At 46.4% G+C, this 15861-nt stretch overlaps 1 protein-coding gene across 1 annotated transcript in view; it reads left to right on the top strand.

Annotated features, from left to right (window-relative positions):
• The first annotated feature begins 13038 nt into the window (after positions 1–13038).
• LOC135820113 (uncharacterized) overlaps positions 13039–15861 on the top strand; it is a 20546-nt gene continuing 17723 nt past the window's right edge. Inside the window, exon 1 of the mRNA XM_065333422.1 lies at positions 13039–14112. Within this exon, the coding sequence (XP_065189494.1) occupies positions 13267–14112 (846 nt within the window). The 5' untranslated portion in view covers positions 13039–13266. The remainder of the gene's footprint in view (positions 14113–15861) is intronic.

The raw sequence follows: 15861 nt of genomic DNA, 5'->3' as shown, positions 1-15861 counted from the left end.
CCTATTGTTTCCTGTCTGGTTCTGGATACAGAATCAGGGCTAGTCCACTGGATATGATGCCCTTCAGCTGCAGCAAACCACTGCCTGTCTTCATCAGTAACAGGCCGTATAGCATAAGGTACACTGGAGTATAGTATAAGTCGTACACCCCCCCCCCACCCCCCCCCCCCCCCCCCCCAGTTTTGCCACGAAATACAGACATCTATCCTAGGGCACGTTCGATTGTGCGATTCCATGGGCCCCGGACCCGGATTCGCCACATTCGTACATGTTCGATTGTACGAATCCGGATTGCGGTCCCACGGATTCGTATCCAGTCAACCCACCTCACAGATCCGGATTCGACGGGTGCATTTGCATTGTACAGTGTATCTACTAAAAACTCCAAGTATGCGTACAGGTCAAGAGTTAACCATAATGCGTACAGATACTATGGAATAGTACGGGATGAGCTGTAGCAACGTGGTTGCTAAGGTCTTGAAACGGATTATAAGTGTTTCAAAAGAAGGATCCACGAGCGGGAGTCCTTGCTACATAAGTTGTGCCAAGAGTACATTTTTTATGTACTCTTGGTTGTGCGCATTCGATTGTATCCGTCCGATCTGGTCGGCGGGGTTTGGTATAAAGCTTCCGAAATTGAATACAGCCCTATTTATCACTGCTAATTTGATCACCGGATCGCGGAGTGTAAGCCGCACCCCGTCTTTGGGCGAAATTAAAAAAAATATTTGAGTGCACTCCAAAAAAGACTGTACTTTTTTTTAGTGTTTATTTGAATTCGGATAGATCAACAGTACAGAAGTACAACTACAAAAAGTACCGAATAGAAGGCCCCGAGAACGGGAAACCAAAAAAAAAAAACAAGACAAAAACAGCAACATCAATTAATAATATTTACTGATTATGCACATTGCTTGAAAGCAAATCACAACAATGATTAAGAGTTAAGCTGTCTTTTTGCCAATTTGACGCGGAAATCTGCAATAGTAGTGCAGGACTTCAGGTCGTCTGGTAAATAATTCCAAAAAAACCGATTTACTTGAAAAGGACAGAAAGCAAGACATAGATCTACAGGTCAGACCTCGCTATAACGTAATCTCTGGGGGATGGGAGAAATTATGTTATAGCGAGGTTTATGTTATAGTGAGTTGGGCACACCAATATGCAATATGTATGTCAAAATGACACTCTTCACTTACTGAATACAACTGTACTGTTTTACATAAAAGTATGATGATGACTAGCAAAGATGTGCGCATGTGTACAGGCTTGTCAGCAAAGGGGCGACAAGAGCCATTTTAATTGTAGTGCGTGTACTTGTACATGTGAGTCGTGATGTGACAAGATTAGAGCCTATAAAAAGTAATGGGAGTAGTAGTAAAATACCGGTATTTTACTACTCCCTGCTTCCGAGGTGGACGCCTCAGTCTCGAATTCGTTGCGAGAAGGCATGCATGCCGTGTACATAGTCATTTTTATACGAGTTTTTACGTTATGCTGAGGTCTCCGTGCGCCCGGGACCCAGCAAACAGTGCGTTATAGCGAACATTACGCTATAGCGGATTATGTTATAGCGAGGAAATTTTGTACAGAAGTGATGCGGTTTCGGCAGGGACATTCACATTTGTACGTTATAGTGAGGTTTATGTTATAGCGGGGGTCGTTATAGCGAGGTCTGACCTGTATAGCGATTGATACTCATGTTATGAGTTGTTGAGCGGCGAGTAGTTCGGGTAGACGTACAGATGGGAAAGAGGGACTGCAAGCAAACAGCCGGCTTAATACTCACTTTTGGATTGGATTTTATTTATAGTGGTGAGTCGCACTGGTGACTATAACAGACAATTGCCTAATAACAATAGACCCACTCGAGGGAAAGATGCAAAAATATATGAATTATTAATACTCAATCTGCGGACAGCATGCTGTTTCGTTCTTTTTGAACTCATCAGCGCAGCACAGAGAAATGAGGCCGAACCTGATAGCAATGGAAATAAAAATTTCCAATCAGGCCCGAACGTACCTTGCCAGAGTGCTCAAACTGACAAGTCAGTGAGCTCTGCATAACGCAAACAGCAAAGGCACTACCCCACGCAAGAGTGCTCAACTGCTACAAGAGCAGGAGCGAAATACTCAATCTGCGGACAGCATGCTGTTTCGTTCTTTTTGAACTCATCAGCGCAGCACAGAGAAATGAGGCCGAACCTGATAGCAATGGAAATAAAAATTTCCAATCAGGCCCGAACGTACCTTGCCAGAGTGCTCAAACTGACAAGTCAGTGAGCTCTGCATAACGCAAACAGCAAAGGCACTACCCCACGCAAGAGTGCTCAACTGCTACAAGAGCAGGAGCGAAATACTCAATCTGCGGACAGCATGCTGTTTCGTTCTTTTTGAACTCATCAGCGCAGCACAGAGAAATGAGGCCGAACCTGAATTATTAATACAATAGACTATTGAGTAGGTGATCATGTTCGCGATAGAACGAATGGTGGAGGCAACAGACGATGGGCGCCCAACTTTTGCATACATTTTGCATAGATGAAAGTCATAAGTACTAGCGTGAAAAAGCAAGGCATTGGGGTAACAGTTTCTTAAAACGGGCGAAGTTATCCACACAGCGAGCTAGAGGGTGTAAATCATTCCACAGCTTAGCACATTGGAAGGAAGCGCCATGACAAAGGCAGCTCTGAGCATGGGCAACTTAAGAGTGCGTGATACAAGGCTACGCGTTGAAAGACCATTATTTTAAGTATAGCGCTCGAACATTTGACTTAATGTGACACTACAGCGGCCTTCCAAACAGCGCCACGTCTAATACAGTAATTTTTTTGCAATACATGCCAAACGATCTAGACCAAGTCTCACAAATAAAGGGCTTGATGGGCTACAAAAACCAGTATCGTACACTGAACGCAAAGCTCGCTTTAGCATTCGTTCAAGCCTACCTAACTGGGTTAAATTAAGGAAAGGCCAGCAGAAAAACAATTTTATGCATAATTATAGAAACTCTGGCAACGCTAGGCACTTTACAAAGGTTTCTCGGCAAGTCAGCGGAATATTGTGTCGATTTCGGAACAGAATACCAATTTTACTGGCAAGTTTGGTGACCATAGAATCAACTTGAGTCCTCCAAGAAAGATCCTGGTCCAAATGTATTCCAAGGTACTTTGCACATTTCACTTGCTTGAACTGCACTCCATGACAGTAGACTGCAAATTGGTGGTCAGTAATATGTGGCGTAGACAGGAAGAGCACTTGTGTCTTCCGGCCATTGATAATTAAATTGCGGTTTGACAGCCAGGTACTAATGGCTGAGACAGCTGCAGACAGGGAGTTGCTAAGAGCATTCTTCTACGTACCGCAAACATACAATAGAATATCGTCAGCAAATTAAAATTTAACTTTCACACAAAACTCGGAGACAATGGACTGGATCGAACGAACATAGAGTATAAAAAGCAGCGGACCAAGAACAGAGCCCTGGGGAACGCCACACATGCAGGGGAAAGGACGGCTATAGTTCTCAGCAATGTGCACTATTTGGCGACGATTGGACAAATAGTCGGCACACCAAACTAATGCTGAACCAGATATGCCAAGCTCAAACAAATCATTATTGAGCACTTGGTGCCTGACCTTGTCAAATGCTTTGGACATATCCACGAGCACAGCACCAGTAATTTGTCCGGCATCGCGAGCGCGAACAAACGTGTCCGTGACGAAAACTAGAGCGTCTTCCGTTGAATGTTGACGTCTAAAGCCAAACTGACAGGGAGGGTACAAATTCTCCTTGTCCAGAAATAAGGATAGTAGTCTATGGACAATTCGTTCTAACAGCTTCGACACAATTGGCAGGAGAGACACAGGGCGATAATTTCCCGGATCTTGAGGATTTCCAGCCATGAATAGTAGTGTAGTAGTAGTAGTAGTAGTAGTAGTAGTAGTAGTAGTAGTAGTAGTAGTAGTAGTAGTAGTAGTAGTAGTAGTAGTAGTAGTAGTAGTAGTAGTAGTAGTAGTAGTAGTAGTAGTAGTAGTAGTAGTAGTAGTAGTAGTAGTAGTAGTAGTAGTAGTAGTAGTAGTAGTAGTAGTAGTAGTAGTAGTAGTAGTAGTAGTAGTAGTAGTAGTAGTAGTAGTAGTAGTAGTAGTAGTAGTAGTAGTAGTAGTAGTAGTAGTAGTAGTAGTAGTAGTAGTAGTAGTAGTAGTAGTAGTAGTAGTAGTAGTAGTAGTAGTAGTAGTAGTAGTAGTAGTAGTAGTAGTAGTAGTAGTAGTAGTAGTAGTAGTAGTAGTAGTAGTAGTAGTAGTAGTAGTAGTAGTAGTAGTAGTAGTAGTAGTAGTAGTAGTAGTAGTAGTAGTAGTAGTAGTAGTAGTAGTAGTAGTAGTAGTAGTAGTAGTAGTAGTAGTAGTAGTAGTAGTAGTAGTAGTAGTAGTAGTAGTAGTAGTAGTAGTAGTAGTAGTAGTAGTAGTAGTAGTAGTAGTAGTAGTAGTAGTAGTAGTAGTAGTAGTAGTAGTAGTAGTAGTAGTAGTAGTAGTAGTAGTAGTAGTAGTAGTAGTAGTAGTAGTAGTAGTAGTAGTAGTAGTAGTAGTAGTAGTAGTAGTAGTAGTAGTAGTAGTAGTAGTAGTAGTAGTAGTAGTAGTAGTAGTAGTAGTAGTAGTAGTAGTAGTAGTAGTAGTAGTAGTAGTAGTAGTAGTAGTAGTAGTAGTAGTAGTAGTAGTAGTAGTAGTAGTAGTAGTAGTAGTAGTAGTAGTAGTAGTAGTAGTATTTATTATTTTACTTGGGTATACCCAACAGGCCTATGGCCTTCTTACAGGGTGCCCAAGAAGAAATTGTGAGCAGCTAGCGCGAAAAGCAGGCAAGGTTCGCAGGGATCGAATAATAGCGGGTAGTGCATTAAAGCGGTCAGCACCAAGAAATGAGAGACTGTAGAGGCCTGGCCGGGACATGAATGGGGGGAGAAAGAGACTACTGGATGTTTGGCCTCTGGTTTGGGTGGTAGTGTGGGTAGCATCATTTCGGGTCGTGAAGATTTGGGAGATGAGGGGACTGCCAAGGGACCTGATGCACCGAAAAGTAAAAATGAAAAGCTTTTAAAAGAGTGAGGCGTACGCTGAGTGGGTGGAGGTTGTGACAACGCAAAATGGGCTCAACGTCAGCACGGGAAGGGTAGGCAAATACAACACGAGCAGCTCGGCGGCTCAGTCCTAGAAGGTTATCGTATTCTGCAGCGTTTAATGAATGAAGATATGATGTGCTTCGGTACTCTAATTTGCTCTGAATACCGGCGTGACATGTGCCAACTTCATGCCGTCCGGCACAGAACCAACAGCAAGAGATGCATTTTAATAATATCAATGTTAAGGAGGGACCTAGCAAATCAGCGCAGGACTTCAGAAGAAATGCGGGTATTCCATCACTGCCTGTCGCTTTGCTGGTGTCTAAGGAACCCAACAGTTCACGCACACAACCTATTGACACCGAACTGAAGGATGTAATACCCTTAGGTCCCACTGGGCCCTGTAGAAGACACAGTTCAGGTGCTCGTTGTTGATCACTGACAACATCAGCAAATACACGCCCAATGTTGCTTGCAGAGCATTGTGGAACGGATTGATCACGCTGTCTTCCAGATAACTCGTTCAAAACCTTCCACGTTTTCCTGGGATTACCTTGAACACTGGTGAACTTGGCCTGGAAAAAAATCGTCTTCAATTCACGGTTCATACGAGTCACGGTACGCCTGGCTTCTTTAAACGCATCATAATCAGTCTGGCACTTAGATTGCAGCCATTTCCGATTAGCGTGGTTCCGTCTTCGTATCAACAGGAGCAAATGGTCATTGACCCATGGTGAATGCTGTCTTGGTCGGGAAGACGCGTGGCGCAATGGAGCATGAGCATCAAGAATGGGCACAACCTTCACTTCTGTGGGTGGATCTCGTTTCCTCCACTGCAACTCCACGTCAGTATAGGACACCCGGGCCAATGTGGCCACAAGAACAGCTGCAATAATTATGGTGACACTTTTCCTGGTGCCTGCGACATTTACACTGTACATGTACAACTTGCAGATTGGATGGAATCACCATCTACAATGTAAACTGATATCAAGAGTGCATAAACAAGAGTATGCAACTGTGGTTATGGCCCAGTGCGCGGCGCGCTGCCTTCATTACGTAACTACTTGCCTTCATCACGCTCTGAAAGCATGCATTCAAACTCACATATTCTCGTATACGAGCCCATCCGTTTTTGCTCGATTCGTTCCAGTACCTAAGCGATCTCTGAATGGTTGGTGCTCTGTGGCGAGCTAGGCCATGTCTGACCCTCGCAGCACGCCTAGCCTTCATGAAAGCCATGGTGATGGCCGACCTGATACAGCTCAAACTTCTACTACTCCTGCCTTACGTGTACAGCCCAACAGGTGGATCGGCTGCAGAAACTCCAGAACCGTCCTCACCACATCAAGGTGTGGGTCCTCTGCACTCAGTACAGTCAATTCGAGCGAGGTGCAACTCCCGGTGCTGAAAGGCGGGCTCACTGCCCTTGTCAAACCCCCAAGACGAAAGTGATAGTAGCCCACTGGCCGAAATAAAAATACAAAACCGTGTTGCAATGTTTGGAAAACCGTCAGGCACTTCCGCTCACCCACTCCTACTGCAAATGGGCCTGTTCCGGATTAGTGAGATACACCACCCTGGCGGATAATGCTCGGAAAAGTAGCGTTTTCTGCTCGACTTTCTGCTCGTATTCTGCCGGTATTCTCACGTGCTTGTGAACACAATGGAGCCGTACATAGGCGCCAGCAGCCCTCTCCGCACTTCGCAGCTGGTTCTGCAGAGTATCTGCTCCTTCTTCTGCACTTTTCTGCCGAATTCTGCTCATTCTGCTTCTTTTCTAAAATAACCCATATTCTGCTCGAAATTCTGCCGGCATTATCGGTCCATATGGGACGACGCGATATTATCAAATGCGGCCATAAGGTATCAAAAAGGACCATGTACCAGTGAGTTCACGTGCTTGTGAACACAATGGAGCCGTAAATAGGCGCCAGCAGCCCTCTCCGCACTTCGTAGCTGGTTCTGCAGAGTACCTGCTCCTTCTTCTGCACATTTCTGCCGAATTATGCTAATTCTGCGCCTTTTCTAAAATAACTCATATTCTGCTCGAAATTCTGCCGGCATTATCCGCCAGGGCCTAAGTGAGATACACCTCCAGAAAGATGTTACGTTAGCATGGAGGTGTACTCATTAAAGGGCAGATCCACCACTGTGTGCACTAGTCTCCCGCCCAACGGGAAGCAGAACTCGCCTCCAGACTGAAGATTTCCTTCAGCTGTCGCACCCTACAGTAGGAACCGTCCTGGCACAACCTAGTCACGTGGTACATGTCTATGCATGCATGTTTGGCTTCTCTGCCGCAACTGGATGTAACTCGCTGCGTGCAGCTTTTCGTGGTACCCAATGCCTAACCCAGATTAAACTGGCAACCACACCCCATACTCTCGACCACTATTATTCATTTGATCTTCCAAGAATGAACTTACTTCCTCGCTATGGTGTGGTTAATGTGGGCGAAGAGCGCAGTGTGGAGAAGTGGGTAGTTCCCATAGCGTGCAAATTCCTAAATTTTCAATACCCGCATGGTAAGCCAGCACAAAAGACAATCACTTTAAACACCCAAAAAAGGTAAAGGACATGATTGTGTATGGCCATCACTCAAAAAAGATGCCTATCCACTAGTTAGTACATGCATGTACTTCTACATACATTGTAATGTTGCACACATTTACATTCCCCGATAATGGTAATTAAACCACAGCTGGAAAGCAAGCGTTCCTGCCTGTTTCCCCACCTCACTGAGAGGCAGTTGCCAGAAAGATTGGATCGTGAGCAGCTGCCCTGGCTGGCCCGGGTGTCGGGTTGAACGCGCCTGGCACCGTATGCGCGATTGACATGAAAGCGCCAAGAGACAGGCATATGGTGGCATCGCAGAGGCGTTGTGAACATTCCGGCAGAGTGGAGTGCTAGTATAGATGTATTTGATGGGCATGACACAGTACTCAAGCGCTAGTTTGGGGAGCCCATTAGTTGTGTTACTAACGTCTTCTTGGTGTATCGGCAGCGACAGGACAACGAGTTTCAGAAGTGTGCAAGTGGTTCATTTCCAGAGAACCTAGATTGGCCCATGAATTCTCGAGACGCCCCTGATACAGCCCCTAAATGGCATCGAGTTTGCTTTGTGCGTCAAGACAGGCACAGATTCCGTGCGTTACAGAGTTTGTAGAGGACCGTCACGTTGATGTGAAGGCCAGCAGGCGTAAGCCGACTTTGCCAGTTGGGTGTTCAATCACCATTCTTGGAAGGCAAACCGATGTTACGGTGGAGGTTTTCGACGAGTCCACGAACTCCCACAGATCAGAATTAACCGACCGAGAGTCGTCCGCTTCCTTCTTTCTTCTTTCTCCCGAAGCGCGTTTCGACGATAGGACGTTCGCGTCTGTGGGAGATATCATGAAACTGACGGACCGAGACAGACCTCGCTATGTGATTGCCACCGTTGGTTGGATGTCGCTCGAGGGACACTGCACAGTCGACGTTGGTGATGTGTTCAGAGTTGATAGCCGAGTGGTACTCACCGAACACCAGCGCGCCTGTGCGGAATGGCACAGATGCGCAGTCGGCAACACACCGTGCAACCTGAAGACCTGGAGTGCCCTGGACGAGTGCGCTGCCCACTCTGCAAAACTGGACTTCGCCGTGACCTGCAGCTTCCAAGCCTATGATGACCAAGCCCGCTTCACGCTCAGTGACATCGAGCGCTGGGTTCAAGACAAGACGGTTACCTGCCCGATAAGATTGCAGGAGGTCTTCGAATGTGGGGACGCCACTATATCCAAGGGACGGAAGCTTGCAATTCCTCGAACACGTTCCACCAATTGGTTGCTCTTATACCTTGGCGAGGAGTCGTTGGTGGCCACGAAGAGTCAATTTGTCAGAATGTCTGCAGACACAGCCTCGGATGTCATGGTCAAGACCGTATGCCGCGAGGCACAGTACAAGGCCATCGTGTCGGGTATCGTTTACCTCGCCAGCTATACCAAGCTGAGGTCTATCGAGGAGCTGAAGCATGCAGAAGAAGCGCCGGCTGTTCCACGTAGGCCAAGTCACACTGATGACAAAGACCAGGATGAGATTGACTACGAGGATTGCGAAGAGCTCGCCAAGAAAAACAACATTCCACGTTCCGCCATCCCATGGAGACTACCGAAGCCAAGCAGTCAGGCGGCGCAAGAGTCAACGAATACGTCCGTTCCCTATGTGGAGTGCATACAGCCCCCGGCTCCTCCATACCTCTCGTGTCTGCCGATGCCAGATTTTTCAGCACTAGGCACGCCACCGCACGGCGATGTATCGCCACAATTGCCACGCAAGCCTCATTGCAACATCCCTCCTGTGGCCAGAAAGCCGGAAACCGCCAGGAGTTCGATGAAAAAACCAAGGGTCAGCGCCCCCAGCGCCAACAGGGAGGCTTCCATTTTGCCCGCTCTGAACAAGAGATCCACCATCTCCTCCATCCCTCTCAATGGAGTGAATGTGTTCAATCCAACACCACCTACACCGCCGGAAACCGTTGGTGATCTGGAGTATAACTACGTAGACATGACGGATGGAAGCATAGTTGACATGCCACTGGAGCGCGTGTCGTCAGGGGAACTCGAACATCGCCTGAGGGCCGGCAATCTCGGTCATCTTGCTGATAGAGTGCGGAGGCGGCGTATCGACGGAAGAAGCATAAGCAGAATGAGCAGCGACGAATTGCACAGCGTACTGGGAATAGAGACCCAGCTAGATCGCATGATGATTGCTCGGCTACTTCAAAAATGAAGCCAAGAACACAAAATGAGTCTGTTGTTCCTAAAAAACAATTACATGTACATGTATGTCTGGGGCTAACGGTCTCTACATAAATTGCGCTGCTCTTCACAAGTAATATCCAGGAAAATTCGCGGGTAGCCCAAACGGCTCCTTTTTGTTATAGCATTAATCTGCAAGAACCATCTGATCTTGCCTTGAACTGAGTTTCTTTTTACTGTTATCGTACAAATTCTACAGATTTGCTAGCGCAAACAGTCCCATTGGCTGGCTGGTGGCAGTTGGAGGATGTCACCATTATTATTGATGTGTAGCCTGCAAATTTGTCGAAAGTCAATGTTGTGCGCGCTGTTTATCTCACTTGATCACGTTCTTTGCTTTTTAATGACAATGTTAATGTCATCAGTCTGAAAAACGAGAGAGCTTGGAAGCTCAGGGCCCTACGCTATGCTTTTTTGCCTTGATGACCTAGACAAAAAAAGTATGGGGATGTTATAAATTCTTTAAAAAATTCCTTTTTTTTTAAGACATAACCTGGGATTCGAACCCGCACTATCGCGCGCCCTGCATGCATCCCCCGATACACTTCGCATACATATTAATTCTTCAAAGTAGTTTCACATTGTGATCTTGCATTTGAAAGCCCTATTTGAATATGCATTGTGGCCAGCCGTCTTTGATGGCACGGTACGGTAGGGGATAGGTACGGGACAGGTACGATCGAGGGTAATACGACACCGTCTCCCGTACCGTACCGTACCATCAAACACAGCTGGCCACATACAGCTGCCCGCAATATTCAAATAGGGCTTTCAAACGCAAGATAATAACGTAAAGCAACTTGGAAGAATGGGTATGAATGCGAAGTGTATGGGGGAATGCATGTAGGGCGATGGTGCGGGTTCGAATCCCAGGATATGCCTGAAAAATAGGAGAATTGAAAAATTTATAACATCCTATGCTTTTTTGCCGTCAGATACGGATAGCGCCAGGCGTGACACAAACAAACACACAAACAAAATTTAATACCAAATCAAAGCTGTGTGGACCCTGGCTAGCGCCAGACGTTACTGAAGTAACGTCTTCTGCATAGCTACGGGAATTAATATTAGTTCTCACGCTGGTGTGCCATGCCGCCCTAGTCACTTGTGTACTACGCTGCACTGCGGTGCTTTGCTCTCGCTTTCTGAGTTTGCACTTGCAAGTACATGTACATGTACACTAAACAGCTAATTCCTGTGAACGAACACGAACAGAACTGAGTAATGCTCTGCCCTTATACAGTTACGTGCATGTAGCAATGGTTTTTTTTTTTTTTTGTTTGTTTTTGTAGCAATTGTAGATGTACATGTATTTTGCTCGCAGAATTCACACGCTTGTCCAGAGTGTTTGCACATATATGTACATGATTGTATTATGTTTAATACTGACTAGAGTCACTGACACGATCGCTGTTTAGTCTACATGATTGTACATGTATATTACTGGCTGCATTATTGAGGATTTTCCCGGTCCGACAATTATTATTTGATTGGTATCATTTTTAAATAGAGACCAATTCATCATTGTAGCCTGGAAGACTTTGAGAGTATGGTGAGGATGTGTGGACATAGCGGATCGCCCGAGTGGACTCGTTACATCATGATTAAGATATTTCTTACATTGAAAGTGAAATTGACAGAAACATAGGCATACAAGTCATGTACAAACCTTACGGCGGGCAATTCCTCGAATTCTGCTCCATTTTATTATCCACATACCAAGCATGCATGAAACTTACCAGGAGAAGTACCGAATTCTGCCAATTTTTCTGCCGGCATTATCCGCAAAGGCCTGTTGCAAAGTGCGTTTAGTACGAATGAATCATGTTGCTGCGAGCGTAACCGCTCGATAGGCTTTCTCAAAAATTCGCTGAAAAAGAGACTTATCGAAAAATAGCTTACACTGTAGCTTTTCGCCGATTTTGGAGGGTTCCTTTGAGAATCGCCGAAAATCTACCAAATGTTCTTGCAAAGTGCAATTGTGAAGTCAATAATGCCAACTATTCTTTTAGCCGATTTTCCATTACATGTACTGTATATTCCAATTTTGCAGCCGATTCTCGAACAATCAGCTGATTTTGCAGTCGAAACTGATGTACATGTACATGTATATTTGAGCCTAGCGAAATGCCAAATACTAATAATAGGCGAAAAATGGGCGATTTGGAAAAGCCTAGTTACGCCCCTTTGCAGCATACATGTACATGTACATGTATTGCCGCCGGCTGTGCTGACACGGGCCTAGGCCTATCGTCTATACAGTAATTAGGCATGACTTCGCCGTTACGTAACGTTGCATATGCCGGTCGGCGTCATGGTTTCACGTAAACCATGGTAAACCCGTTCTCAAGTACCGGTACATGTACATGTACATGTACATGTAGATCTACATTGTACATGAAAATACAAGTACAAGCATAACTTCAGAAGTTCACGTATGTAGCACTTTTGTACTGTACAATGTCATCCTGTGCACTTGACAACTACTACTACTACCAGTAGTCTAAGTAAAAGTAAAACTAAAAGCTCAATCGGCCTGCCCCGCACGCTTCAAATCGTGCCATCCTACTCAGGCTACTGTCGTGTTTGTTTGTTTGTTTGTATTCTTAGAGTGGGAAGTCCAAAACAGGCCCTAGACAATGGTCCCACTAGAGAGGGAATGCTGCATAACTGTGCATGAGGATATCAGTCGTGGTCTCGTGGACATGGAAATCCTGTCGATTGACCTGACCAGTGCAGCTGGGTCTGCGGCCCTGCGCCCTCTGATCTGCGCGTACAGAACAGTTCACATGTTGATCGGATGGGACCAGTGCGCTGCAGCGCTGCATGCAGCGCATAGGTACTGACTCAGTACTGACAGTAGTGTACTAGTAGTACAGTAGTAGTGTACCTAAAAATGCATGTGTGTAGATCTACCGCTTATACCATGCCACGGCTACATGGCCAGCGCCCTGGCCTTGGGCCGCTAGACGTGCGACCGGATTTCCATGTGCACAACTACTACTAGTACTAGTATTAAATAAATACTAGTATTACCACATGTGTATTATCCACTTGAAATCCAGGACCATCGACAACCCTGGACAACGCACACGAGGTCGTGAGCTAGCTCCGATCTTCTTCCGAATTTCTTCTACAGACAGTGCAAGGCCGGCGAGGTTACGTAGAAATCAGGCGTTCACTCAGTGAGTCGCAAAAGCCGGCTTTTTTTACGACTCCCGCGATCCCTACACTTAACTGTAGCCCTGGTAGAAATCATCTCCACATAAATCATTATGTTTGTTGTAGAAGCACAGATCAATTTTGTTGAGAAAAAGAGGTTTGCATGTTGTTCGCCGTTATAACATTCTTCCATGGCGGAGCCAGGCATGAAGCAAAACGCCAGGCCCCTCGAGTTGCCGGGGAATAGAGACGGTTCGGAGATTGACGGAAGTTCCCCGACAAGTGCTTCAACTACCAGTTCTGATGGTGGTTCTCCACTTGCGACACACTTCTTTGGCGTTCGGCTGTTTGGACTGAGGCGCACAACTCTGAGACGCAACCGAACGATAGACGTCCTTGAATCGATAGGAGCTTCACAACAGCTACAGGATGGGCAAGAGGAGTATCGGCCGACGTTCGGCCTCGGTCTATCAGGCGGGGGCTTCCGGAGCGCGTCTTTCTGTGCAGGTGTGTTGAAGGGCATACTTGACAGCAAACAGGAGTTGGATTATTTGAGCAGCGTGAGCGGCGGTGGCTACATCGCTAGCTCCTATCTGGACTGGAAATACCGAGAAGGCGGAAAGGACGAACCGAAATGGCATAAGGCGTACTTCGGTCGGATGGTCGATCGCATCACCAATGGCCTTGCTAGATTTGAACGGGACACGTTTCTGGGTGTCAGAGACGTCGTGGTGGGACTGTCCAAGCTTATCTTCGTGCATGTGTTCGTGTCCTTGCTGCTGCTCCAAGTTGCTAACAATGTGACGCTGGAGTATATCCGCATCGCTCGAGGCTTCAGTATCGGGCGGCAACTTGCAGCTCGTGAGAAGTCTGACGCCGGTTCGTTCCTGCTGCCTAGTCTTGTGTCGTTAATTTTGCATCTAATTCTGCAGGATGCACTGCTTCACCTGTTCCATTCGAAACACATCTCAAAGGCCAAGCATCTGATTGGAAGCTTGTTCAAGATCTACTGCTTGAGAGAAGTCATTTGCGACATGGTAAGTAGCAAATCAAGTATAATATTCGCGGGATCCGCGTTAGCATTACTTGAATGTTCAGAAACACACAAACTATAGCCTTCGCTTCCGCAGGCCACCACTATGCCTTTTCACCTTGGTGGCAGATGCAGACCTCACAAGTGAGTCAGGGGAGAGGAGGTGAGTCTCTCAACCAATCGGGCGTGTAAGGCCCATAACCCTGTAAACTGCATCCTTGTCATCCTCACTCCAAGCTGTGATTACCCAGTTGACCGTGGGTGTCGGCGCAGTTCATTACGCGTAAAAAGTCTTTTTACACACTCCCTGCTAGGGGTGCGCGGATTATTCCCGGAATAATTTGGGAATACTATCGTTGAGAAATTTTTGGGAATTTTAGGGGAATTCTATCGATCTTTTGCCAGATCCATTGACCTTCAGAAGAGTTTTGGGGGAATTCTGTCAATTTTGACCTGCCAGAGAACAAGCGCGCATCCTCCGGACGCACATACATGTACATGCAGCAACACCCGGACACGACACTGGTAGCTGTGCACTAGTCATGCATGTACATGTACATGTAGATCTATGATACATGTAGTGTAGATCCTGCATGCAGTGATCACGTGCCTGACCGTCCATTTTGCATACTAAAGAGCATGCGCAAGGCACGGCTCGTGCTGGGGTTCTTTTTTTGGGGGGGGGGGGGGGGGGGGGGTTCTGGAGAATGTTTTCGATGTTTTGGGAGAATACTTTCGAAGTTCCGCGGGAAATGCCCGAAAGCATAATATCGGATGCGTGCGAGCATAATCCGTGCACCCCTACTCCCTGCTACCAGCGCGGGTCTCGAACTCGGGACCTCATTCAGGCTCATAGCAAATCAAGTGCTGGAAACAAACACTTGGTGCAGCTCTACAGCCTCTATTGCTGCTGCATCATGCATTTCCCGCTACTTTTCGTAGTTTGAGCACTCTGGCGCTAGAGCCACGAGATATCTTCATGTCTGTGGTGCCTCCTTTGCACCATGCCTGGTAGCTCGGCCTATTTAGCTCGTGGCTGTACTGATGAGGCCTTCATGGCCTAAATAGCTTGCTGTCTACAGTATTGGGTAAAATTTGGAAAACAATATTTTTATAATACGGTAAAGCCTGGTTTAGTCAACCACCCCCTGTTGCTAGCAAAATGATTGTTTAAAACCAGGTGGTCTTTAGAACAAGGTCCCGTGTATTCCCGGCATCATGCGCATACTTCCATACACCATAGTATACTGTACAGGCAGAAAATTTCGTCGCTCAATAATTTCGTCCAACTCCAAAGTCTGGTTCGTCTGGTTATAAATTTCGTCCATGGATCATGAGAGTGTATTGAAGAGCTGGACAAATCGACATTAGTCCGGCATTTAGTATAGTTCGAAACCTCCTTGGACAAAAAAGACGAAATTAAATTCCAGACGAATAATTTTCGCGCTTCTCTCCCCCCCCCCCCCCCCCAAAGCTGCCGGAAAACAAGCACCACCATTCTAAACTTTAGGTAGGGGGTTCAGTTCCGGCCTGGGTCAGGCCAAAAATGCAGTCAAACCTTGACTGTACATTTCAAAAGTGGCCCGGATTACAGCTCTTTGCCCTCATCCCGTTGCCAGGACTCCCTTGTTGATGCTATTTTTAGGTAGCTGAGGTCATTACCTTTCCAATGATGCCACACATGCCTTGCTTGAATGAAAATTCCTGCCGCTCTTTGCACAGAGGCATAGCGAAGTACTGATCTCGACCAGAT

Source organism: Sycon ciliatum, chromosome 6, assembly GCF_964019385.1.
Source record: "Sycon ciliatum chromosome 6, ocSycCili1.1, whole genome shotgun sequence".
Classification (NCBI taxonomy): Eukaryota; Metazoa; Porifera; class Calcarea; order Leucosolenida; family Sycettidae; genus Sycon; species Sycon ciliatum.
Note: the sequence above shows the minus strand (reverse complement) of the source record. Positions and strands in the feature narration are given on the sequence as shown.